Here is a 23634-nt window from a genome sequence, read left to right on the forward strand (position 1 = left end):
TTTGGGGTCTTAAATCCTCCTCTGGTTTGCTCAGTTCTGGTTTGCTCCTCTGGTTTGCTCAGTCCTGCTGCAGGTGGAGAATAAAAGGAGTGTGAGGGCTGGAGCAGGAGCTTGGCTGAACTCCTGCTCGCTGGCTGTGGAGAGAAGGAAGCCTGGAGCACGAAATTCCCACAGGGAATGAGCAATGAATGGGTGGCTGGGGAAGTCGAGGCTAAGTTAATGGGTAACCTCGCTGACGTTCAGACCTCAAAACGCTCCCGTCCGCCTGACTCAGCTCCTGTTTGTTCAACATCCAGCTCTGCCAAAGACTGGGGCTGTGGGGGGCTCTAATCTCCCCTCCCAGAGCGCCTCTCCGGGGGCTGTGACCCTCAGCACAGCCCGGGGAGCTGCTTGGCTCCGTGACCGCTCGTGTTTTATTTTTGAACATCGCCATCCAGTTTTACCCTCAGATCTGTGCTGCCTCCCGCCTGTTTTGGCGCCTGGGAGGCCTCTGAGGCTGTGCGATAATTTTGACCTTCTCCCCCTTCCTCCTGACAAACGAATTATTTTGTCTCATAAATTCCAAGAGAAAAAAAAAAAAAAAAAAAAGAAAAGAAAGCTCTGGCAAGCTGTGAACTTCATGAGAACAGGGCTCAACTCCCCACTGCACCTTCCTTGGGCAAGCCTGGGCAAACCACTCTGGCTCTCCGTGCCTCAGTTTCCCCTCTGCGGCCAGAGGTGCTCAGATTTCTGTCCTCACTGGCTTTGCCTGCTTTGTTTTTGGGGTTTGTGCGGTGCTCAGAGCAAGCAGGTGGATTTTTCATTACATTACCTTATATATTATATTATATTATATTATATTATATTATATTATATTATATTATATTATATTATATTATATTATATTATATTATATTATATTATATTATATTATATTATATTATATTATATTATATTATATTATATTATATTATATTATATTATATTATATTATATTATATTATATTATATTATATTATTACATTACATTACATTACATTATATTACATTATATGATATTATATTACATTACTTACATTATAATTTGATAGAATGATATAACATCAGATTGTCATATCATATATCTATAATATTGTGTATATATATGATATATTATACATTAAGTAGCAAAATTCAAGATTTTATTATTCCACACTTTATGTTATATGTACGTTATGTGATATGTTATAATGTGGTTATTATTATTATCATCAATAATAATAAATTATATTGTGAAAGTTAAGAATACACTACATGTATTATCTATATGATATATAAGGGAAATATATATAATATAATATAATATAATATAATATAAATTATATTATATATATTATATTATATTATATTATATTATATTATATTATATTATATTATATTATATTATATTATATTATATTATATTATATTATATTATATTATATTATATTATATTATATATAAAATATATAAAATATATTATATATATTTAATATATAAAAATAGATAATATATATAGTATATATAGTATATATTTTATATATATATAGTAGATATAATTATTATATATAGTCCCAAAGACCCAAACCCCGGTCTCACCACTATATATGACGTCACAGTGACGTCACCCCAGGGATCCGGGCGGCGATTGGGGGCGGGGCCGTTTTCTCCTCCGGGCCGTACCACAGCGGGGGCTGAGGGGGGGGGACGGCGCGTTCCACCCCGAGTGACGCAGGGGGGGGGGGGCGCGGGGGGTGGCACCGCGCATGCGCCGTGCGCGTCTCCCCTGAGGCGGGCGGGCGGCCGGGCCGGGCGGAGGCCGCGGCCGAGCCGGGGGCTCGCGTAGATGTGCAGCCCGGGCGAGGCTCCCCCTGGGCCGGCCCCGGCCGGGGACCTGCCCCCGGAGTGGGAGACGGATGACGAGCGCATGGCCTTCCTGTTCTCGGCCTTCAAGCAGAGCCGCGAGGTGAACAGCACCGAGTGGGACAGCAAGATGGCTTTCTGGGTCGGGCTGGTTCTGGCCCGCGGCCGGCGGAGGGGCGCGGTGAGGACGTGCCTGAGGGAGCTGCAGAACGGCTTCGAGCGGCGGGGCAGCGTCCCCTTGGGGCTCGGCACCGTCCTCAGGGAGCTGCTGAGGTAAAGGAGGTTCGGGCACGGCATCGGGGAGGGTGCGGGGGGTGGCAGGGGATGCGGCTGGCGCTGGATCCGTGCTGTGCCAGCTTGCAGGGTGAATTCTGCACCGTTTCCCACGGGCTTCCCAGAGAAGCTGTGGCTGCCCTGTGCCTGAAGTGTCCAAGGCCGGGTTGGACGGGGCTTGTTGCAACCTGAGACAGCCGAAGGCGTCCCTGGCATGGCAGCGGTGGCACTGGGTGGGATTTAAGGTCCTTCCAGCCCAAACCAGTCTGAGATGCTGTGAATTGCGCTTATGGGGTGTGTGTGTGGAATTTGGGAGGCCGAGCTGGACAGGGAATCAGAGCTCGGCCGGGGCTCGCAGGAGGTGTGGGAGGACAGGGAATATTCCCACAGGAATATCGCTGGTTCACGGGGGGGATGTTCCCTGGAATGTTGTGGTGCCGAGGGCACTGGGGATGTGTTGAGCTGGTGTTTGCAACCAGAGGTTTTGTGCTGTGAAATCGGAGCCCGGGACTGGTACCTCGAAGAGGCTCAAAACAGCAGGAGCTCTGTTGGTGACCTGAAAATTAAAACCAGTAGGTCTGAGAAGCTATTGTTGTAATTTGATATAAAAACTATCCTGAAACTGCTGATTACCCCTAAAACTGACCCTCCCTGTTCATTGATACCTCATCAGTTTTGAGTAGAAAACCGGAGAAACTTGCAAAACGGGAAAGAAGAGTAAAAAAACAAAAGGCACTTGGGATCCAGAGGAAGCAGGGGAGGAGTGGAAACCTCTGTGTGCTTCCAGCAATGAAATCTCAAACTTGAGCTGGATTTGGTGATAGAAAATGCCACTGGCGTGGAGGATGTGCAGGATATCCAAGGTTGAGGCTGACTGTGTTCAGTTCCACGTGAATTATCTTTTCCCTAGACGTGGGAAGCTCCAGAGGGAGTCAGACTTCATGGCCAGTGTAGACAGCAGCTGGATCTCATGGGGTGTGGGAGTTTTCATCCTGAAGCCCCTCAAGTGGACCCTCTCCAGCGTCCTGGGGGACAGCAAAATTCCTGAGGAGGAGGAGGTTCTGATTTACGTGGAGCTGCTGCAGGTGAGTGTTGTGGAGAGCTTTCCTGAGATTGTGCCTCTCCAGGAAAACCAGGAGTCATTTCCCGTGCTGGGAAGGAGGGGTCAGGGCTGAGCAAAACTTCATTGCTGCTCCTGAGGTGTTCAGAAGCCTGGAGAGAGATGGCTGGGGTGACTTGGAGATGGGAAGTGATTTAGATGTTCCTTGGAAATGATGGAGCTGCTCCAAGGGCTGGGAGCAGGCTGGGAGAGCTGGAGAAAAGAAACTGCAGGGAGAGCTCAGAGCCCCTTCAGAGCCTAAAGGGGCTCCAGGAGAGCTGGAGAGGGATTTGGACAAAGGATGGAGGCACAGGACAGACGGAATGGCTCCCACTGCCAGAGGGCAGGGATGGATGGGATATTGGGAAGGAATTCCCAATGTGGCTGGGATGGAATTCCCAGAGGAGCTGTGGCTGCCCCTGCATCCCTGGGAATGTCCAAGGTGAGTTTGGAGAACCCTGGGACAGTGGGAGGTGTCCCTGCCATGGCAGGGGTGGCACTGGGTGGGATTTCAGCTCCTTCCATCCCAAACCATTCTGACAGTGACTTTTCAGTGACTCCAAGAAAAGGAAGGGACACAATTCCTTGCCCAGGGAGGCAGGAATTGTGCTGGGAGCCAGCTGTGAATCCCAGGCTGGAGCTCATTCCTGTGCAGGACGTGAGGAGCTCTCAGCCCAAGCTCCATCTGCTGCAGGGATGAACAGGGGATGGAACAGGCACAGCTTGGCCATCCAGTGTCCCACCAGCCCAGGTTCCCTGGGCATTATTCCAGCTGCTCTCCCATGGGATTGGATCCTGTCCCAGCCCCTCTTCTCTCTCTGTTACTCTGTGTCTGCAGAATGAGCCCCGAGCCTTGCTGTGGTTGTCCGGGTTACTGTGTCCAGCAGAAATGCAGGAAATCTTTAAAGGCAGGGATTTTTATTTGGTTCAAACCTGGGGAGGGATTTCCAGGAAGTGCAGGGGAAGCCAATTGATTGCCTGTGTGGTTCCTGTGCTGTTCCACAGCTTTTCAGGGAATGTCAATAACAGAGTTTTGGTTTTTGTGGATGACTTTTTTGAGAGTTCCCTACGGCTCTTTCTGAAATTCACTCTGGAATAAAACAGGAAGTGTCCAAGTTGGGAGGAAGGAGGTGTGGGAGCATTTGGGAAGAGCAGGAATGCTGTGTGGGCTGACAGCTGTGAGTGACTACCTAGAACGGAAGCTAGGCAGAGTTAGAGCATAAAATGGGCATTTATTAATAATAAACAATACATTTATTTCTAATAAAATAATAATAATTATCGATAAATATTTCTTAATAATAAATAATATTAAAGGCCTTCAGTAGATACACCTTGGGCAGTCAGAAGGTGCACAGTGGTCACGAGTTTTTCAGGCAGCTATGAGTTTGGTCCATTTACACATCAGGGGTTAATGCTCCAATGACAGCTCCAGGTAATGAAGTCGTTTACCCCCAGTTTGCTCCCCCCAATTCACTTTTGTTGATACTTTTCAGGGCCTGAGGCAGCGGAGTGTCCTTGGATCTCAGGCCTGGAGGGGTTGTTTTGTGTGCCCAAAACGTGAAGGCAGTAACTAACACTCTCTGTGGAGTTCAGAGTTAGGCACTAAGGCAGTACAGGATCTGGAAAATGCCAGAGGTGAAATCCTAAGGCATCACTGGATCCCTTGCAGGAGAAGGCAGAGGAAGTTTATCGCCTCTACCAGAGCTCTGCCCTCTCTTCCCACCCCGTGGTCGCCCTCTCCGAGCTCCGCTCCCTCTGCGCCGGCCTCTGCCCAGATGAAAGGACCTTCTACTTGTTGCTGCTCCAGCTGCAGAAGGAGAAGAGGGTCACCATCCTGGAACAGAATGGAGAGAAGGTACAGGGTCCAGGTGACTGCTTTTGGGTGGTATCATCCCTGTCTTGCCTTCCATCTGCCTGGAGAGAAATGGATTTTAGCCGTTTTGGTGGCTGAAATGGGTGTTCTCTGCCTGGAAAGGTAAATTCCACGTGCTCCAGTGTTTTTACTTGGTTGTAGGTGACAAGAAATCCTCGTTCTGGCGTGGCAGCTTCTTTAAACATTTATAATAATTCAGATTTCATTTAAGAGTTAAAAAAATGGCAGACCCTGCAGGTTGACTATTCCCAGCTACACCAACTCCACACCTCTCGAATCAGCATGGAATTCCACTTTTTTTGAAAAGCTTTTTATCTTGTCGTTTCCTACAGAGGTGCAGGCACTCAGCTCTGAGAATCCACTTTCCCTGTGGTATTCTGAAGTCCTTGGGAGTCTGACATTCCCTTCCACTTCCAGAATCCAGGGACAGTTTTCAATCTTCCAGGTGTTCCATTAAGGCATTTTGTTTCCACCCTGCTGGTCCTTATCCTAGTTTAATATTAAATCCTGTGGTGACTGGAACAGCCTCATAACTCACAACTCCAAGGCCTAAACTGGGAATGCAAAAACTCCTTTCCTTTCCTTTCCTTTCCTTTCCTTTCCTTTCCTTTCCTTTCCTTTCCTTTCCTTTCCTTTCCCTTTCCCTTTCCCTTTCCCTTTCCCTTTCCCTTTCCCTTTCCCTTTCCCTTTCCCTTTCCCTTTCCCTTTCCCTTTCCCTTTCCCTTTCCCTTTCCCTTTCCCTTTCCCTTTCCCTTTCCCTTTCCCTTTCCCTTTCCCTTTCCCTTTCCCTTTCCCTTTCCCTTTCCCCTTCCCTCTCCCTCTCCCTCTCCCTCTCCCCCCTTCCCTTTTTCCTTTTGCCTTTTCCTAATTGAGATTTCTGGGAAGTGACTCCAGGCTGTGCTGCTCTGATTTTAGATTGTGAAGTTTGCCCGAGGCCTCCATGCCAAGGTGTCCCCAATGAATGATGTGGACATTGGAGTTTATCAGCTGATGCAGAGTGAGCAGCTGCTGTCACAGAAGGTGGAGTCCCTTTCCCAGGAAGCAGAGAAGTAATTTGGGGAAGGGTGGTGGGAACAACATCTTTGGGATGTAGAGCTTTGGGACACAATTAGAAGCTGCTTTCTTCTGTTGTTCTTTCCTGTTCCTAAACAAAACAGTCACAGCCATGTGATGGGGCAGTTTTCCAGCTTTTGTTCCCTGTTCCTTATGAAAACAAGGTGCAGGGAATGTCTGTGGGGAGTGTTTGCAAGGGTTTGGAATGCAGTCAAGGACTTGTGGGAATCAGCAGTGCTTTGAGGGTGGTCGTATCCAAAATGCTCCGTTGTGGTCCCCTCAGAGACAGGGAGAGGGTGGTTGTGATTTGTGAAAAAAGGAAGAAATTTCCTTTCCTTTTTCCATCTTCCAGGTGTAAAGAGGACGCCAGGAGTGCTTGCAGAGCTGGGAAGAAGCAGCTGGTGAGTGAAATTGCCAGGGAAATGTTCTGGAGCTGCTCCAGAACTGCAGATCATGCCCAGGGTTAAATCTGGGGGCTTCATCCCAGAGGTGCTGGAGTGAAACCAAAGCTCTCCTTAAGGTGAAGGATTTATTTTTCCAGAGTGAGGTGAGGAAGGGAATTGGAAATAAACCCACTTGTTCAATGTGTGCCTCAGGGATTCCTGATTGATTTGGGGTTTTTTTTATGACACTTCCAATCCCAGAATATCCCGAGTTGGAAGGGAGCCACTCAGAATCATCAAAATTCAACTCCTGGCTCTTTTTTTTTTTTTTTTTAATTTGTCAGTTAAAATATTATTCTTGACATGATCATTTCTGAACAAGTTTAGCACAAACACACATTTCACAACCTTTCTCTGCTTTTCCCTACTTCTTGTTTGATGCTACAGCCTACAAATACCTGCTTTTAATCAGCATGAAATTCCACAAGGATTCCTTTTTTTTTTGAGGGAAACTTCCAACACCCAGGAATGGGAATAGCTGCAGATGCCAGCTGGAATATTTCAGGTGGCATATTTTACATGTTAAAGCTGAAATATTTAGATGTTTACAGTTTAGCTGGAATATTTTGGATGTTAAAACTTGTAGACTTTTTATACTAATAAATTATAACTCCTAAAAAAACCACTACATTTAACCTAAAACTATAAAAAAACCTTCTAAAATTAATTAATAACACTAAGATTATAAGTATATAATTTAATTAAAAATATATAATATTACAAAGTAAAAAACTTAAAGTTTAAAGATTTAAAATATAATAATATATGTAAAAGTTTTAAAATAAAAACGCATATTTTTTCTTTATATTTTTCCTTATAAATTTAAAAAATATTTTATATTTAAACAAAAAAATCTGTGTTACAAATTTAAAATAATTAGTTATTAAGTTAAAAATAAAAATAATTAAAGTATCATTTCTTGATTAAATAGTTTAGTGGTTTTGGTTTGTGAATTTGAGATTTTACTAATTTTGAGATTTTTAAATTTATAAACTTTATAAAAATATAATTAACTTTTATAACTTATTAATCAAATACTATAAAACTCTTGGAACACTGGAATATAATAAAAAATAATAAACATTTAATCATCAAATACCATCTCTAACACTTCAATCTTAACAAAACCAAAAAAAAAAACCTTTTTTTTTTGACTTTCCAAAGCAGTCATCCTGGATTTTTCTGCTGGACAGCAGCTGGGTGATCTGGGATTTTTCCTGGATGATCCCACGGGTCCAGCTGCAGCTGAACTCCCCGTTTTTGGAGCTTCATCCCCCTTTTCCCTTGCACTGCTGGCCAGGGGTCTGTGTACAAATCACCCACGGGACGGGGCTGCTGTGGGACGCCTCTCGAGCTGTTTATTTCCAGCACCACTCTCATCCCGTGCTTGTAACAGTGAGAAGATGCCAGCAGCTCACATCCCCAGAACTCAATGTTACAACTCACTCTAAACGTTTTCTGACCAATCACACAAAGCAAAAACATGCTGACAGTAGATTTTTCCAACACATACCTTTTGTTAAAACAGTGCTCGCTTATTTCCAATCAATACCTGCTTGTAAGCCTTAAAACACAATGCACAGAGCTCCATTATTAAGCTTAGAACTTCCCACTATCTCTCTAGATATACTTTTCTGTAGCTTAGGGAGTTATTCCAGCCAAATGTTAATACACAGACCATTGTTTTATTTGTCCTTACTTTCTACTTCTTATATAACTTTCCTGCTGACAAATCTTATGGCTGTTGCTTAGCTCTAGCCACAGTTCTGCTATTTGAGGCCTGCCTTTTGCAGCTTTCCCAAAACCCCCTGATTTTAAGGATTCCCACACCATGGTGCCAGCAGGAGTTACTGGACTCACCAAAGTGGGAGCAAGGCCAGGGGAGGGTTCCCAGATTTGTGTGTGAAGCTGAGCTGAGGACTCTGTGTGTGAGCTGAGGTTGTTGTGTGTGAGCTGAGGTTGTTGTGTGTGAGCTGAACTCTGTGTGTGTGTGTTTGTCAAGCTGAGGTCTCTGTGTGTGTGTGATTGTGAAGCTGAGCTCTCTCTCTGTGTAAGCTGAGGTTGTTGTGTGTGAGCTGAGCTCTGTGTGTTTGTGAAGCTGAGCCCTGTGTGTGTGAGCTGAGCTCTGTGTGTTTGTGAAGCTGAGCTCTGTGTGTGTGAGCTGAGCTCTGTATGTGTGTCTGAGCTGAGCTCTGTGTGTGTGTGAGCTGAGCTCTGTGTGTGTGTGTTTGTGAAGCTGATCTCTGTGTGTGAAGCTGAGTTCTGTGTGTGTGTGTGTGTTTGTGAAGCTGAGTTCTGTGTGTGTGAGCTGAGCTCTGTGTGTGTGTGTTTGTGAAGCTGATCTCTGTGTGTGAAGCTGAGTTCTGTGTGTGTGTGTGTGTTTGTGAAGCTGAGTTCTGTGTGTTTGTGAAGCTGAGCTCTGTGTGTGTGTGTTTGTGAAGCTGAGCTCTGTGTGTGTGTGTTTGTGAAGCTCAGCTCTGTGTGTGTGAGCTGAGCTCTGTGTGTGTGTGTGAAGCTCAGCTCTGTGTGTGTGTGTGAAGCTGAGCTCTGTGTGTGTGTGTTTGTGAAGCTGAGCTCTGTGTGTGTGTGTGTGTGTGAAGCTGAGCTCTGTGTGTGTGTGTTTGTGAAGCTGAGCTCTGTGTGTGTGTGTGTTTGTGAAGCTCAGCTCTGTGTGTGTGTGTTTGTGAAGCTGAGCTCTGTGTGTGTGTGTGTGAAGCTGAGCTCTGTGTGTGTGTGTTTGTGAAGCTGAGCTCTGTGTGTGTGTGTTTGTGAAGCTCAGCTCTGTGTGTGTGTGTGTTTGTGAAGCTCAGCTCTCTCTCTCTCTCTCTCTCCCTCTCTCTCTCTCTCTGTGTTTGTGTCCCTGGCCAGGCCCTGAGGTGCCTCAAGTCCAAGCGGAGGACGGAGCGGCGCATCGAGGAGCTGCACTCCAAGCTGGACGCGGTGCAGGGAATCCTGGATCGCATCTACGCCTCCCAGACCGACCAGATGGTACCGAGGGCTCCTCCCCCGGCTCCTGCCCCGGCTCCTGCCCCTCTTCCCTTCACCTGCGGGTGGGATTTACCCTGCCAATGTCCCTCTGGATAAAGCTCCCTCCACGTCCTGGTGTTTCTCCAAGGATCCTGCTTGGGAAGCAGCTCTGGACAGGAGCTCCCACTGTTTTCATCAGCATTGTGCATATTTGTATTTTAGTTTTAATTTCAAGGTATTTAACACCTACCAGCCTGGAGTTCATCAGCATTGTGCATATTTCTGTCTTTTACATTTAACTTCCAGGTATTTAGCATCAACCAGGCTGGAGTTCATCACCATTGTGCATCTCCATCTTTTTTATTTTGAATTTCCAAGTGTTTAATGCCTACCAGGCTGGAGTTCATCACCATTGTGCATCTCCATCTTTTTTATTTTGAATTTCCAAGTGTTTAATGCCTACCAGGCTGGAGTTCATCACCATTGTGCATCTCCATCTTTTTTATTTTGAATTTCCAAGTGTTTAATGCCTACCAGGCTGGAGTTCATCACCATTGTGCATCTTTCTGTCTTTTATTTTTAATTTCCAGGTATTTAGCACCTACCAGGCTGGAGTTCATTAGCATTGTGCATCTTCATCTGTTTTATTTTGAATTTCCAGGTGTTCAATGCCTACCAGGCTGGAGTGGGAGCTCTGAAGCTTTCCATGAAGGATGTGACTGTGGAGAGGGCAGAGAACATTGTGGATCAGATCCAAGAGGTACTGGAACAGCCAGGGGGGTGTGGATATTCCCAAGAAACCTGCCCAGATATTAATTAATTATTAATTCTTTGGTTGCTTTAAATTATTTAAGTTTTTTCCATTATGGCACCAAAGCAAACTGACTTAATTCTGAGCTAAAACATCAGCAAGAAGATTTCTGTGTCTTCTGGTTTTGCTGCAATATATTTTAATTTACTTGAAATTTGTGCATTTTGTGAGGGTTTTTTGATCAGCAATATTGGAGAAGCACCCAGCTTTCCTAGAAAGTCTTTAGGTCTATTAAAAATACAAATCAAACCTTTGAAAGCTGGAATGCAACTGTGTGCATGAAACAGCCTGACATTTTATTTTATTTTATTTTATTTTATTTTATTTTATTTTATTTTATTTTATTTTATTTTATTTTATTTTATTTTATTTTATTTTATTTTATTTTATTTTATTTTATTCTGTTTTTGTTCTGTTTTATTCTATTTTTTCTATTTTTATTTGATTTATTCTATTCAATTCTATTCTATTTAATTCTATTCTATTCAATTCTATTATATTCAATTCTATTTAATTCTATTCTATTTAATTCTATTTTATTATATTTTATTTGATTATATTCTGTTTTAATTCTAGTTTTATTTTATGTTTATTCTCTTTTGTTCTATTTTACTTCATTTTATGTTATTGTTTGTTTTATTTTTATAGCTTGGACTTGATGATCTCAAAGGTCTTTTCCAGCCTAGTTAAGTCTGTAATCTCCTGCATTTCAGTGAGGGAAATGAGTTAATTCTGCAGGAATTGAAGTGAGCAGAGCAGTCTGGCAGTCTAAGCTGGTGTGAAAAACAGCCAAGGATTAATTTTTAGCACCATCAGCTCAAACTGAGCCTTCAGCTCGAGCTGAGGGGCTGCAAAATGTGGTTGGGATGTGTTGGTCTTCAGCTTCCTGATTCTGGAGCCCAAGCTGCAATTTCAACTCATGATTTCTGTGAAAAAGCTCCAATCAGAGGGAAATTTTTACTCCCACTGTGAAATTCTGGTTTAGGTTTGATCCTCAAATGTGCCATCCTTGGTGTTGTTATTTATTATTGTGAAATAATCTTCATGTTCCTTGTGAAAACCAAGGTGGAAATGTCTTTTGTACCAATTCCTGCTGCCTTCAGGCCAACTTCTGATTTTGTTTGTCATTTCCACTTCTGATAAAGCAGCTACAGTAGGGCACAGAGTTAATTTCTAATCTGTACCTCGCTGTGTTTATTCTACCTCAGCTTTGTGACACTCAAGATGAAGTGGCCCAGACTCTGGCTGGAGTGGGGATCAATGGTCTGGGTATGTCCTGGGTGTTTTATCCTTTGCTCATCATTTCCCTTTCTCCCTGCTTTCCCTTACTCCTTCCTTTCCCTTACTCCCTCCTTTCCCTGCTCCCTCCCATCCCTTGCTCCCTCCTTTCCCTGCTCCCTCCTTTCCCTGCTCCCTTTTTTCCTTTACTCCCACCTTTCCCTGCCCCCTCCCTTCCCTTACACCCTCCTTTCCCTTACACCCTCCTTTCCATCCCTGCTCCCTCCCATCCCTTACTCCCTCCTTTCCCTGCTCCCTCCTTTCCCTGCTCCCTCCTTTCCCTGCTCCCTTTTTTCCTTTACTCCCACCTTTCCCTGCCCCCTCCCTTCCCTTACTCCTTCCTTTCCCTTACTCCCTCCTTTCCCTTACTCCCTCCTTTTCCTTACTCCTTCATTTTCCTTACTCCCTCCTTTTCCTTACTCCTTCATTTTCCTTACTCCCTCCTTTCGCTGCTCCCTCCTTTCCTTGCTCTCTCCTTTCCTTTTCTCCCTCCCATCTCTGCTCCCTCCCATCCCTTACTCCCTCCTTTCCCTTTCTCCCTCCTTTCCCTTTCTCCCTCCTTTCCCTGCTCCCTCCTTTCCCTTACTCACTCCTTTCCCTTTCTCCCTCCCATCTCTGCTCCCTCCCATCCCTTACTCCCTCCTTTCCCTGCTCCCTCCTTTCCCTTTTTCCCTCCTTTCCCTGTTCCCTCCTTTCCTTTTTTCCCTCCTTTCCCTTTTTCCCTCCTTTCCCTTTCTCCCTCCCATCTCTGCTCCCTCCCATCCTGTACTCCCTCCTTTCCCTTCTCCCTCCTTTCCCTGCTTCATCCTTTCCCTTTCTCCCTCCCATCCCGTGCTCCCTCCCATCCCTGCTCCCTCCTTTCCCTGCTCCACCCCTTCCCTGCTCCCTCCCCACATTCAGCACCTTCCTGGGGGAATAAACTCTTCCCAAAACACCAAAGTTGGTGCCTTGAAGGGAATGGGGAGCAGGGAGTTCTCCCTTCTGACAGTTTATTCATCTCCAAATCCTCATGGTCCCCGTTTGGGGCTGGATTTCAGTTCAAAGCTGGGTAATGTGGATTTAAATCTATTTTTAGGGCGGCTGCTGCTTTGTTTTGTTGAAGTGATGAGCTTTTTCCTCTGGCCTGGTTGCTGCTGCAGCTTGTTTGCCTCTGCTGAAAGGTGCCAGAGCTTCTTGGCCTTAGTGCCAAGAAAAAAAAAATCTCCTCCCTGAGATCAGGACTGAATTTTCAGTCCTTTAAAAGAAGTACAGGAAATTCCTTGTGAGTAACAGTGGATGGAAGGAATAAGAGTTTTGTTTTGGATCTCAGTTTGTGCCGTGAGGATGCCACTGAATTCTCCTTGGAGCTGAAATATTTTCTTTAATCAGCAGAGGTGGACTCTGAGGAGCTGGAGAAGGAGCTGGACAGTCTCCTGCAGGACTCGAGTAAGGATTCCCTGGATCTGCCTCCCGTTCCCCAGAAGGTGCTGAGTGCCCCCATCTCCGATGCCGAGCTGGAAGCTGAGCTGGAGCAGCTCTCTGTGTCTGCTGGAGGTGGGAATGGCAGCAGGGCCTGGGAGGGAGCTGCTCTGGGAGCTGGGACAGCCCTGAGCAGCACAGGGGTCAGCAGAGTCCTGGGAGAGCTGGGAATTCTGCCTGGATCCTGCTCCAGCAGAGCTAAACCAGCTAAACCCAGTCCTGGGAGAGCTGGGAATTCTGCCTGGATCCTGCTTCAGCAGAGCTAAACCAGCTAAACCCAGTCCTAGGAGAGCTGGGAATTCTGCCTGGATCCTGCTTCAGCAGAGCTAAACCCAGTCCTAGGAGAGCTGGGAATTCTGCCTGGATCCTGCTCCAGCAGAGCTAGACCCAGTCCTGGGAGAGCTGGGAATTCTGCCTGGATCCTGCTCCAGCAGAGCTAGACCCAGTCCTGGGAGAGCTGGGAATTCTGCCTGGATCCTGCTCCAGCAGAGCTAAACCCAGTCCTGGGAGAGCTGGGAATTCTGCCTGGATCCTTTGCCAGGGGTGGAGGGAAAGCTGAAGGCTCTGTGAGGGAGCTGCTGCTTGGACTAATTGCATTTTTAAATTTGACAAAGTTGTACAAAGCCCGGCAGTGTTGGAAAGGATAAAAGAGAATTTTTTGAACAGGATTTGTCCAGCAGTCAGCATCTTCCCTGGAATGCTCTTTATGTGGGACAGGCCTGCTTTACTGATAGGGAAATAAATAATAAGAATGATAAATAAATAATATCTTATGATTTATTAATGGTCCTTTTGGGTCCCTTCCAACTCAGGATATCCTATGATTTAGTAATGGTGATTGACCAGAGTTCATGGGCTTGAACTGAGCTTTCCCTACACCTGTCCTGGACAGTTTCAGTTTTCCTTTTGGGAATCTGTTAATGAACAATTCCACAGAATTGCCCATGTAGTTTTCCTTCTGTTTGGGCAGGTTATAACCTCAGTTTCCAGGGCATGTGATTCCAGGGGGGTGGAACATGGAGCTGAGCAGGGAAGCACCTGGGCACTCTGGAATTGTATTGGGTGGTTGTGGATGTGTCTGATGAGTTCTGATCTCTTCCCTGTTGCAATTCCCTTCACAGACCTGGCACAGAAGACTCCCTCTGCTTCTTCTGAACCCAAAACAGCTCTGGGACTGAATCTCTGAAGAGCCAACAGCATCCTGTTGCTGCAGTTTGGGAAGTGTCTCAATGTTCCTTAACTGATGACCAGAACTTCCAAGGAGAGGGGGACACCCCCTGTCCTCCTGGATCTGTCTTTGCTCAGCAGCAGGAGCTCCTGCCATGACAATCCACTCTGGACCTGGCCCCAGCTGGTGTTTGTCATCTCTGTGCCAACATCTGGTCTCGATCTGACTCGTGACCCCAAGTCACTGCCACATCCAGTCTTCCCTCCTGGGAACACGACTCCAGCGAAGATAAACTCTCCTGTGTTCATACCAGTGCTCGGTTTTGGGTTTGATTTTGATTTCTCTTCCTTTGCTGTGGCTGATGTTGAGAATCTGAGTAGCAGCAGCGTTGCAGTGGCTCAACATTTGGCTGTTTGTGTGGTTGTTTAGAACACTTGGCACATCAGTCCTGCCCTTGCCGTACCTGCAGCAGCTTAAACACCTGGTGCTTGTTGTGTCCCTCCCTCTGGATCCTGCACTGGCAGCCAGGCACTGGAACTGCTCAGTTTGAGGAGGTTTTGGTGCTGCTCAGAGAGGGCAGCAATGGCGAGCACAAGACAAAAGAATCCCTCTCTCTGTAATGACATTAAGGCCTTAAAAGGGAGACCTGCAAAAGATTCCCCCCGAGGAGTTTCAGGCTCTTGTGGCCAAGGCCAGGCGTTGCCATCCAGCCTCTTTCTGCTGGCACTTGAAATTGGAGCTGGTGGCTATTTTTGTATCATCCCTGTAAGCAAAACTCCTTGGGAGCTGCAGGGTGATGGCTCTGAGCTGCCATGGAGGGATTTGGGGTGGGAAATAAAGGGATCCCTTGGGAGAGCACAGCTCCACAGAGCAGCCTTGGCTTTGCCTTCAGCCCTGGCACTGCGCTCCCACAGGATGTGTGTTCCCAGAAAGCCCCAAACCAGCCCTGTGGATGTTCCTGATGCACAAAACCCTGAGCACCACAGCTGCAGCTGCTCCAGGGCTGCCTCTGTCCCCACGAGCCAAACCCTCCTCTTTTGCAGGTCACTTTTTACCCCTCGTGTGCACACGGAAGCGTGGGAAGCCCAAATCCCTGAAAAACGGAGCTTCAGGAGGGGAATGTGCCCTTCCCTGGGATTCCTGAGCGTGGCAGGGGAGTGCCTGGCTGCCTGTGGATGGATCACCAGCCCTGTGCCCCTCTCTCTGACTGGGAATGTGTTCCAGCACCACTGGGAATGTATTCCTAGAGCACTGGAAATGTGTTCCCACAGCACTGGGAATGTATCCCAGTACCACTGGGAATTTATTCCAGTACCACTGGGAATTTATTCCAGCACCACTGGGAATGTGTTCCCACAGCACTGGGATTTATCCCAGTACCACTGGGAATTTATTCCAGTACCACTGGGAATGTATTCCAGCATCACTGGAAATGTATTCTACCACCACTGGGAATGTGTTCCAGTACCACTGGGAATTTAATCCAGCACCATTGGGAATGTGTTCCCACAGCTTTGGGAATGTATTCCTAGAGCACTGGGAATGTGTTCCCACAGCACTGGGAATTTATTCCAGTACCACAGGGAATGTGTTCCAGCATCACTGGGAATGTATTCTTAGAGCACTGGGAATGTATCCCAGTACCACTGGGAATTTATTCCAGTACCACTGGGAATGTGTTCCCACAGCACTGGGAATTTATCCCAGTACCACTGGGAATTTATTCCCACAGCACTGGGAATGTATCCCAGCACTTCCACGCTGCCTCTCCAAGCCTCATTCCTCAGTGGCAGCTTGGGATAATGGGAATGAGGGCTGGAGTTTCCCCTCTTGGTGATCATTTCTCAGCCACTCAGTCCCAGCCCAGGGCCAGGGGTGGCACTGGGGGTGTCCCCAGGGCCAGGGGTGGCACTGGGGGTGTCCCCAGGGCCAGGGGTGGCACCGGGGGTGTCCCCAGGGCCAGGGGTGGCACTGGGGGTGTCCCCAGGGCCAGGGGTGGCACTGGGGGTGTCCCCAGGGGCTGTGTCCCCTCTGTCACCACTCAGCAGTGCAGGCTCCTGCCAGGGGAGGGGGAGGCTGCAGCTCACACTTCCCCTGTGGAATGATGTACAATGACTTGAAGCTCTGTATTCCTTTCCTCTGGAAGTAAATGGGAGAAAAACCTCAGTGTTTTCTGCCTGTGTGTGACAAAAGGGGAGGGGAGGGACCCGAGGGGCTCTGGGGCCTCCTGTGCTTTGTCCCTGTTCCAGCTGCTGTTCCAGCTGTGCTGGGATCCAGGGATAGTCCTGGGCTGCTTTATCCAAACCCAAACTGAGCAACTGCTCCACCAGACTTTACCCTGGGTTTAAAAAGCTCATTATTGAATATTACCATGTTTAATAATTTGTCTGTTTTTCCTGAGCAGGCTCTGCTGCTTTTTGGGTGGCACTGCCTTCACTCCTGGAGACACAATTCCTGTTTTTCCTTATCTTTCCCCTTCTTTTTTATCATTGTGCATCTCAAACCTGCACTTTGAAGGCTCACAGTCACAGCCCTTTGCCTAAACCACTTTGCCCGTGGAGAAAAGGAAATGACTTCTAATGAACCCCTTGGTTTTGTACCAGACAATTCCTAAAAGCTGATTTGGGGGCAGTTTTTCACCCAGCTTCTTGTTCTAATTGTAATTAACCTGGTACTGGTTTTCCCTCTGCCTGAAGAAAATCGATGTAAATTGAGTGGCCTGGTGTATAAAAAACCAAATTTCCTTCTAAAGCCACGATGCCTAAACCTGGACTCCCCAGGCTGTTGATGCTGTTTCCTCTGGCTGAGGTTTGATCTGATCTCTGGAGAGCTCCCATGGTTTTTTTACAGGGCTCAGGTCTCACCTACAACCTGGATTTTTGTTTTTAAAGTCTGACTCCTCCTCCTTTCTCCCCTGATCTCAGAACTTGTCCCTTCCCTGGAGATGTGGAGGGATTCCTGCAGGAATAAACACTCCCCTGTAATCCTGGGATGCATCAGCCGTGCTGGAAGTGACATTTAGGAGTTAAACCCGAGCAGCTGCTGCTTTATTTGGAGTGGCTGGTAATTTTCTGCCTTTGATGCAGAGTGGGGGATGTAATCAGGGTGCCTGAATGGAGAATTTTCAGGATATTTTGGTGAGACAGCAGGGAAAGGAAATCAAGGGCAGCCTCTTGCTGGGTGAGGAAATTAAATATAAAAACTTTGAGCTGAATTGCCACCAAACTGGAATCTTTTCATGCTGGAGAGCTGTTTAAAATAGTGCTTAACTTGAGCCTGGAAAAAAAATAGCTGCTGAACTGTTGATTATCAAATAGTGCAGCTTCCTCAGGGGAGGAGATCTGATCTCTCCCAGGAGGAGCTGCTCTGGGAGCACGAGGAGCTGCTGGGTTTGGTTTGTGACAGCAGAACCCGCAGGGATTTCTGCAGCAGATGTGCTCCAAAATGCACAGAAATGGGATAAATTGAATTCCATCCCATCCCATGGATCCCATCCCATCCCATCCCATGGATCCCATCCCATCCTGTGGATTCCATCCCATGGATCCCATCCCATGAATCCCATCTCGTCCTGTGGATCCCATCCCATGGACCCCATCCTGTCCCATCCCATGGATCCCATCCCTTCCTATCCCATGGATCCCATCCCTTCCTGTCCCATGGATCCCATCCCATGGACCCCATCCCGTCTTATCCCATGGATCCCATCCCTTCCTGTCCCATGGATCCCATCCCATGGACCCCATCCCATCCCATCCCATGGACCCCATCCCGTTCCATCCCATGGATCCCAACCCTTCCTATCCCATGGATCCCATCCCATGGATCCCATCCCATCTTCCCACACCAAGCCAGCTCCAGCTGAAGGGGAGATCCTTTCCTGCAGCCTCAGGTTGTTCCTGGGGAGGTTTAGGTTGGAAATTGGGACAAAATCCTTCATGGAAAATGTCAGGCACTGGAAGGGTGGAATCACCGTCCCTGGAGGTGTTCAAAATGTGTGGATGTGGCACTTGGGGACACGGTTTGGGGTGGCCTTGGCAGTGCCGAGGCCACACTTGGACTTGATGGTACGAAGGGCTTTGCCAACCTTATCAACTCGAAAATTTTGTATTTTGGAGCTCCCGAGGAGGAGGAGCTGATTTGTATCTCAAAGAAAGATTTCCTGGAAGCCTCCTGGCTTGGGATGTGCCACCATGAGCTGCCACTGCCACCTGTGCTGTGACTTACTGAGGTGACAGATCAGTGCCACCCCTGCCCTGTGTGACAGATCAGTGCGACCCTGCTCTGTGTGTGACAGATCAGTGCCACCACAGCTGTGTGTGACAGATCAGTGCCATCACTGCTGTGTGTGACAGATCAGTGCCACCCTGCCCTGTGTGACAGATCAGTGCCATCACTGCTGTGTGTGACAGATCAGTGCCACCCTGCCCTGTGTGTGACAGATCAGTGCCACCTCTGCCCTGTGTGTGACAGATCCAGTGCCACCACTGCTGTGTGTGACAGATCAGTGCCACCGCAGCTGTGTGTGACAGATCAGTGCCACCCTGCCCTGTGTGTGACAGACCCAGTGCCACCCTGCCCTGTGTGTGACAGATCAGTGCCACCCTGCCCTGTGTGACAGATCAGTGCCACCACTGCTGTGTGTGACAGATCAGTGCCACCCTGCCCTGTGTGTGACAGATCAGTGCCACCACAGCTGTGTGTGACAGATCAGTGCCACCTCTGCCCTGTGTGTGACAGATCACTGCCACCCTGCCCTGTGTGTGACAGATCAGTGCCACCACTGCTGTGTGTGACAGATCAGTGCCACCTCTGCCCTGTGTGTGACAGATCAGTGCCACCACTGCTGTGTGTGACAGATCAGTGCCACCTCTGCCCTGTGTGTGACAGATCAGTGCCATCACTGCTGTGTGTGACAGATCAGTGCCACCACTGCTGTGTGTGACAGATCAGTGCCACCCTGCCCTGTGTGTGACAGATCAGTGCCACCCTGCCCTGTGTGTGACAGATCAGTGCCACCACTGCTGTGTGTGACAGATCAGTGCCACCCTTCCCTGTGTGTGAAAGATCAGTGCCACCCTGCCCTGTGTGACAGATCAGTGCCACCACAGCTGTGTGTGACAGATCAGTGCCACCCTGCCCTGTCACAGGGCACTGCCACCACTGCTGTGTGTGACAGCAGTGACAGCATCCCGGTGTTTGTTTCTGAGATCCTGAAAATCTTTGTGCCCAGAGCGGGGGTTGGGAGGAAAATGCGCCGTGGGGCACAGAGGGCAGAGCATCCCTGGGGGTGAGGGATCTGCCAGGGCCTTGGCGTGTCCTGAGGCAGCCCAAAATCCCACCCCGGGAGCGGCGTCCAAACGCTCCCGGAGCTCGGGCAGCCCCGGGGCCGTGCCCGTTCCCTGGGGGCTGTCCCGGGGTTTATCCCCCGCTCGGGGGCAGAACCTTTCCCGGCTCTCCGGCTGCCCCTGCCCTGCCCCAGCTCCGCGCTCTTCCTCTGCCGGGATCCCAAATTCCCGGATTCCCGAATTCCCGCGGGCAGGCGCTGCTCCGCGCGGCCGCTGCTGCCATCTACCCTCGCTCCCTGCCCTGCAGCCGCCGCTAATGAGGCTTAATTAATTAAGCCAAGCTGTCGCCGTGACACGGGGCCAGCGAGAGCCCGGACACCCAGGAGCGAGCCCCGGCTGTGTCTTCAGGGAATGTCGGCTCCTTGCTGGGAATGGCTCGGGGCAGGTCCTGCTGTCCCCGTGCTCAGCTGGGCCGGCTCGGGGGGATGGATCCGGATTTAGCAATCCCGGGGTGATGGATCCGGGCTTAGCAGAGCCGGCTCGGGGGATGGATCCGGGTTTAGCAATCCCGGGGTGATGGATCCGGGCTTAGCAGAGCCGGCTCGGGGGATGGATCCGGGTTTAGCAATCCCGGGGTGATGGATCCAGGTTTAGCAATGCCAGGGTGCTGGATCCGGGCTCAGCTGAGCCGGCTGAGGGGGATGGATCCGGGTTTAGCAATCCCAAGGTGATGGACCCGGGTTTAGCAGAGCTGGCAGGGGTGGTGGATCCTGCCTCAGTAATCCCGGGGTGATGGATCTGGGCTCAGCTGAGTCGGCTCAGGGTGCTGGATCCGGGCTCAGCAGAGCTGGCTCGGGGGGATGGATCCGGATTTAGCAATCCCGGGGTGATGGATCCGGGTTTAGCAATGCCAGGGTGCTGGATCCAGGCTCAGCTGAGCCGGTTCAGGGGATGGATCCGGGTTTAGCAATCCCAAGGTGATGGATCCAGGTTTAGCAATGCCAGGGTGCTGGATCCAGGCTCAGCTGAGCCGGCTGAGGGGGATGGATCTGGGTTTAGCAATCCCGGGGTGATGGATCCAGGTTTAGCAATGCCAGGGTGCTGGATCCAGGCTCAGCTGAGCCGGCTCAGGGGGATGGATCTGGGTTTAGCAATCCCTGGGTGATGGATCCGGGCCTAGCAAGATCCAGCTCAGGGGCATGGACCCGGGCTCAGCAGAGCTGGCTCGGGGTGCTCTGGTGGCCCTTTCCCCCCGAGGTGACAGGGAAAGGCAGGGTCGGGGACGCTCCAGGACCACGCTCCAGGCACAGAGGGAATTAATTAGAGCTGAACCGACTCATTTTGTGCCCAGGATTTGCAAAGCTTGTCCTGCTTTTCCCCTCCTCACTTTTGCAGGGAGGCTCTTTCTCCTCAGGAGAGCAGGGGTGGCACTGGATCTGTCACACACAGGGCAGGGTGGCACTAGATCTGTCACACAGGGCAGGGTGGCAGTGATCTGTCACCTCAGTAAGTCACAGCACAGGTGGCAGTGGCAGCTCATGGTGGCACATCCCAAGCCAGGAGGCTTCCAGGAAATCCTTCTTTGAGATACAAATCAGCTCCTCCTCCTCGGGAGCTCCAAAATATAAAATTTTAGAGTTAAGATTGGCAAAGACCTTCTTGCCATCAAGGCCACCCCCACGCTGTGTCCCCAACTGCCCCATCCACACCCGACTGGAAAATGATCTTGACTTTCTGGTTGATGTTTCCAGTTATCCCTGAGGTGAAAGCTGATGTGGAATGAACTGGAAATTAAGGAAATCGTGATGAACTTGAAAGAGAAGCAACTTTACTGAAAATAAAATCCATTTATTAAAGACTAAAAAATGTATCCAGGTGGTGTTCAGCATCCTCACTGGTTCTGCAGGTAACCTGTGCTGGAAAAAAGATCTGAGGCTGCTTTGTGTGAGACTTTCAAAAAGAAAAAACCTCCAGGTTTGTACAGGATTTTTAGATGTGTTCTTTCCCTTTTTTTCCTGGAGAAGGAGTTCTGCAGTGGACATGAAATGCCAGTTCAGGGCAGGGAGGAGTGATTGGTTTGGGGTCATCTCTGAGCTGTGACTCAGCTCCTGGGCACGGAAATCAGGCATCTTTTATGCAGAAATCACAATAAATTTCTGTGCTCGTTTGCATTGAGGACCCTCCAATCTGACTGGAATGATTATTTCCCCCCTCGAACCCTCTCACCGAATTCCCAGTGATTCACACATTCCCCAGCTCCGAGGGGCAGAGCCAGATCCCACCTGAGCCAAATCCAGAGGGAAGAGCAGCCGGGGTTGTGAGCAGGGAGGGGCTGCAGGAGCAGAGGGAGCTCAGACCCCTCTCGCTCCCGGCAGCGAATCCCAGCCTGGCCACGGAAGGGATCTGGGAATTCTGCAGGAGCACCTGCAGGTGAAGAGGAGAGAGGAGAGGGAGGAAGATTTGCAGCAAAGCCTCCCCAGCCCTGGAGGTGAGTTCTGGCTCCCGGGAGCAGCAGAGGAAGGGAGGGAAAATCCAAACTCCAAAAATCCTGTCAGCAGAGACCTGGAAAGGTCTGAGAGCTTCCAGCACTTTTCCCGTGCTGGCAGCGGGACTGGATTGCAGCTGGGGCTTCGGAGATGCTGTGAGAGCAGGGAGAAGGGAAAGTGGGCTCTGGATGCTGATGTGCACTTGAGCAGCTGAGAAACCGCGGCAGGACGGGATAAACGGGGAAGCCATGGATGGGTTTTACCCCTCGGCAGGAGGAGCTGGGCAGGAGGAGCTCAGTGCCAGCAGCTGGGCAGGACAAAGCCACTCGCCGCTGTCCCTGCGGGTGGTGACAGCCGCCTGCCTGTCCCTCCTCATCCTCTCCACGCTGCTGGGGAATGCCCTGGTGTGCGTGGCCGTGCTCAGGTTCCCACACCTGCGCTCCAAGGTCACCAATCTCTTCGTGGTCTCCTTGGCCGTGTCCGACCTGCTGGTGGCCGTCCTGGTGATGCCCTGGAGAGCTGCCAGCGACCTGCTGGGCTTCTGGCCCTTCGGGGCTTTCTGTGACCTCTGGGTGGCTTTTGACATCATGTGCTGCACGGCCTCCATCCTCCACCTGTGCCTCATCAGCGTCGAGCGCTACTGGGCCATCGCCAGCCCCTTCCGCTACCAGAGGAGGGTGACACAGCGCCTGGCCTTCCTCACCATCGGCGTGGCTTGGCTGCTGTCCCTCCTCATCTCCTTCATCCCCGTGCAGCTGCAGTGGCACAAGGAGCGGGAGCTGCCCGGCCGAGAGCAGCTGGGGTTTAACGGCTCTGCGGAGGAGGGGAGCTGTGATTCCAGCCTCAGCAGGCCCTACGCCATCTCCTCGTCCCTCATCAGCTTCTACATCCCCGTTGCCATCATGCTGGGCACCTACGGCCGCCTCTTCCGCATCGCCCGGCGCCAGCTCCGCGGGATCTCCTCCCTGGAGAGACCGGCGGGGCACGCCCGGAGCTGCCCGGGCAGCAGCGACTGCCCTCGGGAAACCTCCCTGAAAAACTCCCTCAAGAAGGAGACCAAGGTGCTCCAGACGCTCTCCATCATCATGGGCGTCTTCGTGTGCTGCTGGCTGCCCTTCTTCGTGCTCAACTGCCTGGTGCCCTTCTGTGACCCTGAGCGGGGCGACCCGGGAGCGCTGCCGTGCGTCAGCGGGGCCGTGCTCAGCACCTTCACCTGGCTGGGCTGGGCCAACTCCGCCCTCAACCCCATCATCTACGCCTTCAACGCCGAATTCCGCCGGGCTTTCTCCTCCCTGCTGGGCTGGGGCTGCCTCTGCCGCGGCAGCACCGTGGAGACGGTGACCTTCAGCAACGAGCTGGTGTCCTTCCACCCCGACACCACCGACCACAGGGCGCTGCAGACCCTCAGCCCCCCCCAGCTGCTGCCCCACGCTGTGCTGCAGGTGGAAAACCCCGAGGTGGCCTTGGGGAGGGTTTCTCCGGGCTCCTCCCCGCCTCAGGACCCCCTTCCTGAGTGTGGAACCCCCGTCCGGCTGGGGAGGATCCCCCCCCTCGCCAGCAGCGCCTTCCATTGA

General features: G+C 49.8%; 2 protein-coding genes and 1 long non-coding RNA gene across 8 annotated transcripts; all 3 read left to right on the forward strand.

Annotated features, from left to right (window-relative positions):
• The first annotated feature begins 1766 nt into the window (after positions 1-1766).
• CHMP7 (charged multivesicular body protein 7) lies at positions 1767-16452 on the forward strand. Of its 3 annotated transcripts, none has more exons than XM_054000729.1 (10): positions 1767-2133; positions 3044-3218; positions 4905-5090; positions 6024-6157; positions 6514-6562; positions 9473-9592; positions 10233-10331; positions 11591-11651; positions 12736-12921; positions 13032-13121. In XM_054000729.1, exons 1-9 carry the CDS (start codon positions 1844-1846, stop codon positions 12870-12872), a joined length of 1251 nt encoding a protein of 416 aa, XP_053856704.1. In that variant the 5' UTR covers positions 1767-1843; the 3' UTR covers positions 12873-12921; positions 13032-13121. The 3 variants fall into 3 exon arrangements, with proteins under 3 accessions (XP_053856704.1, XP_053856702.1, XP_053856703.1); XM_054000727.1 differs by lacking the exon at positions 12736-12921 and adding an exon at positions 14240-16452 and having other exon boundaries at positions 1769-2133; positions 13029-13193; XM_054000728.1 differs by lacking the exon at positions 12736-12921 and adding an exon at positions 14240-16452 and having other exon boundaries at positions 1770-2133; positions 13032-13193.
• On the forward strand, positions 8732-9319 carry LOC128820173 (uncharacterized). Of its 4 annotated transcripts, none has more exons than XR_008440851.1 (3): positions 8732-8760; positions 8865-9087; positions 9150-9319. It is a non-coding gene; the product is annotated as an uncharacterized LOC128820173 (long non-coding RNA). The 4 variants fall into 4 exon arrangements; XR_008440853.1 differs by having other exon boundaries at positions 8736-8758; positions 9051-9087; XR_008440854.1 differs by lacking the exon at positions 8732-8760 and adding an exon at positions 8790-8806 and having other exon boundaries at positions 9051-9087.
• Positions 16453-22308: 5856 nt separating the features above from the next.
• Positions 22309-23634, forward strand: LOC128820111 (D(1) dopamine receptor-like). Its single transcript, XM_054000651.1, has one exon. The coding sequence runs from the start codon at positions 22309-22311 to the stop codon at positions 23632-23634; it is 1326 nt and encodes a 441-aa protein (XP_053856626.1).

Source organism: Vidua macroura, chromosome 28 (genome assembly GCF_024509145.1).
Source record: "Vidua macroura isolate BioBank_ID:100142 chromosome 28, ASM2450914v1, whole genome shotgun sequence".
NCBI lineage: Eukaryota > Metazoa > Chordata > Aves > Passeriformes > Viduidae > Vidua > Vidua macroura.

What these genes read in the sequence shown, in the direction of transcription:
- CHMP7 (XM_054000727.1), top strand. Translation starts at nt 1,844, where the DNA reads ATGTGCAGCCCGGGCGAGGCTCCCCCTGGGCCGGCCCCGGCCGGGGAC. An exon ending in TGGAACAGAATGGAGAGAAG is followed by an intron (nt 5,091 to 6,023) that starts GTACAGGGTCCA and finishes CTCTGATTTTAG; the next exon opens with ATTGTGAAGTTTGCCCGAGG. An exon ending in CCTCCCAGACCGACCAGATG is followed by an intron (nt 9,593 to 10,232) that starts GTACCGAGGGCT and finishes TTGAATTTCCAG; the next exon opens with GTGTTCAATGCCTACCAGGC.
- LOC128820111 (XM_054000651.1), top strand. Translation starts at nt 22,309, where the DNA reads ATGGATGGGTTTTACCCCTCGGCAGGAGGAGCTGGGCAGGAGGAGCTC.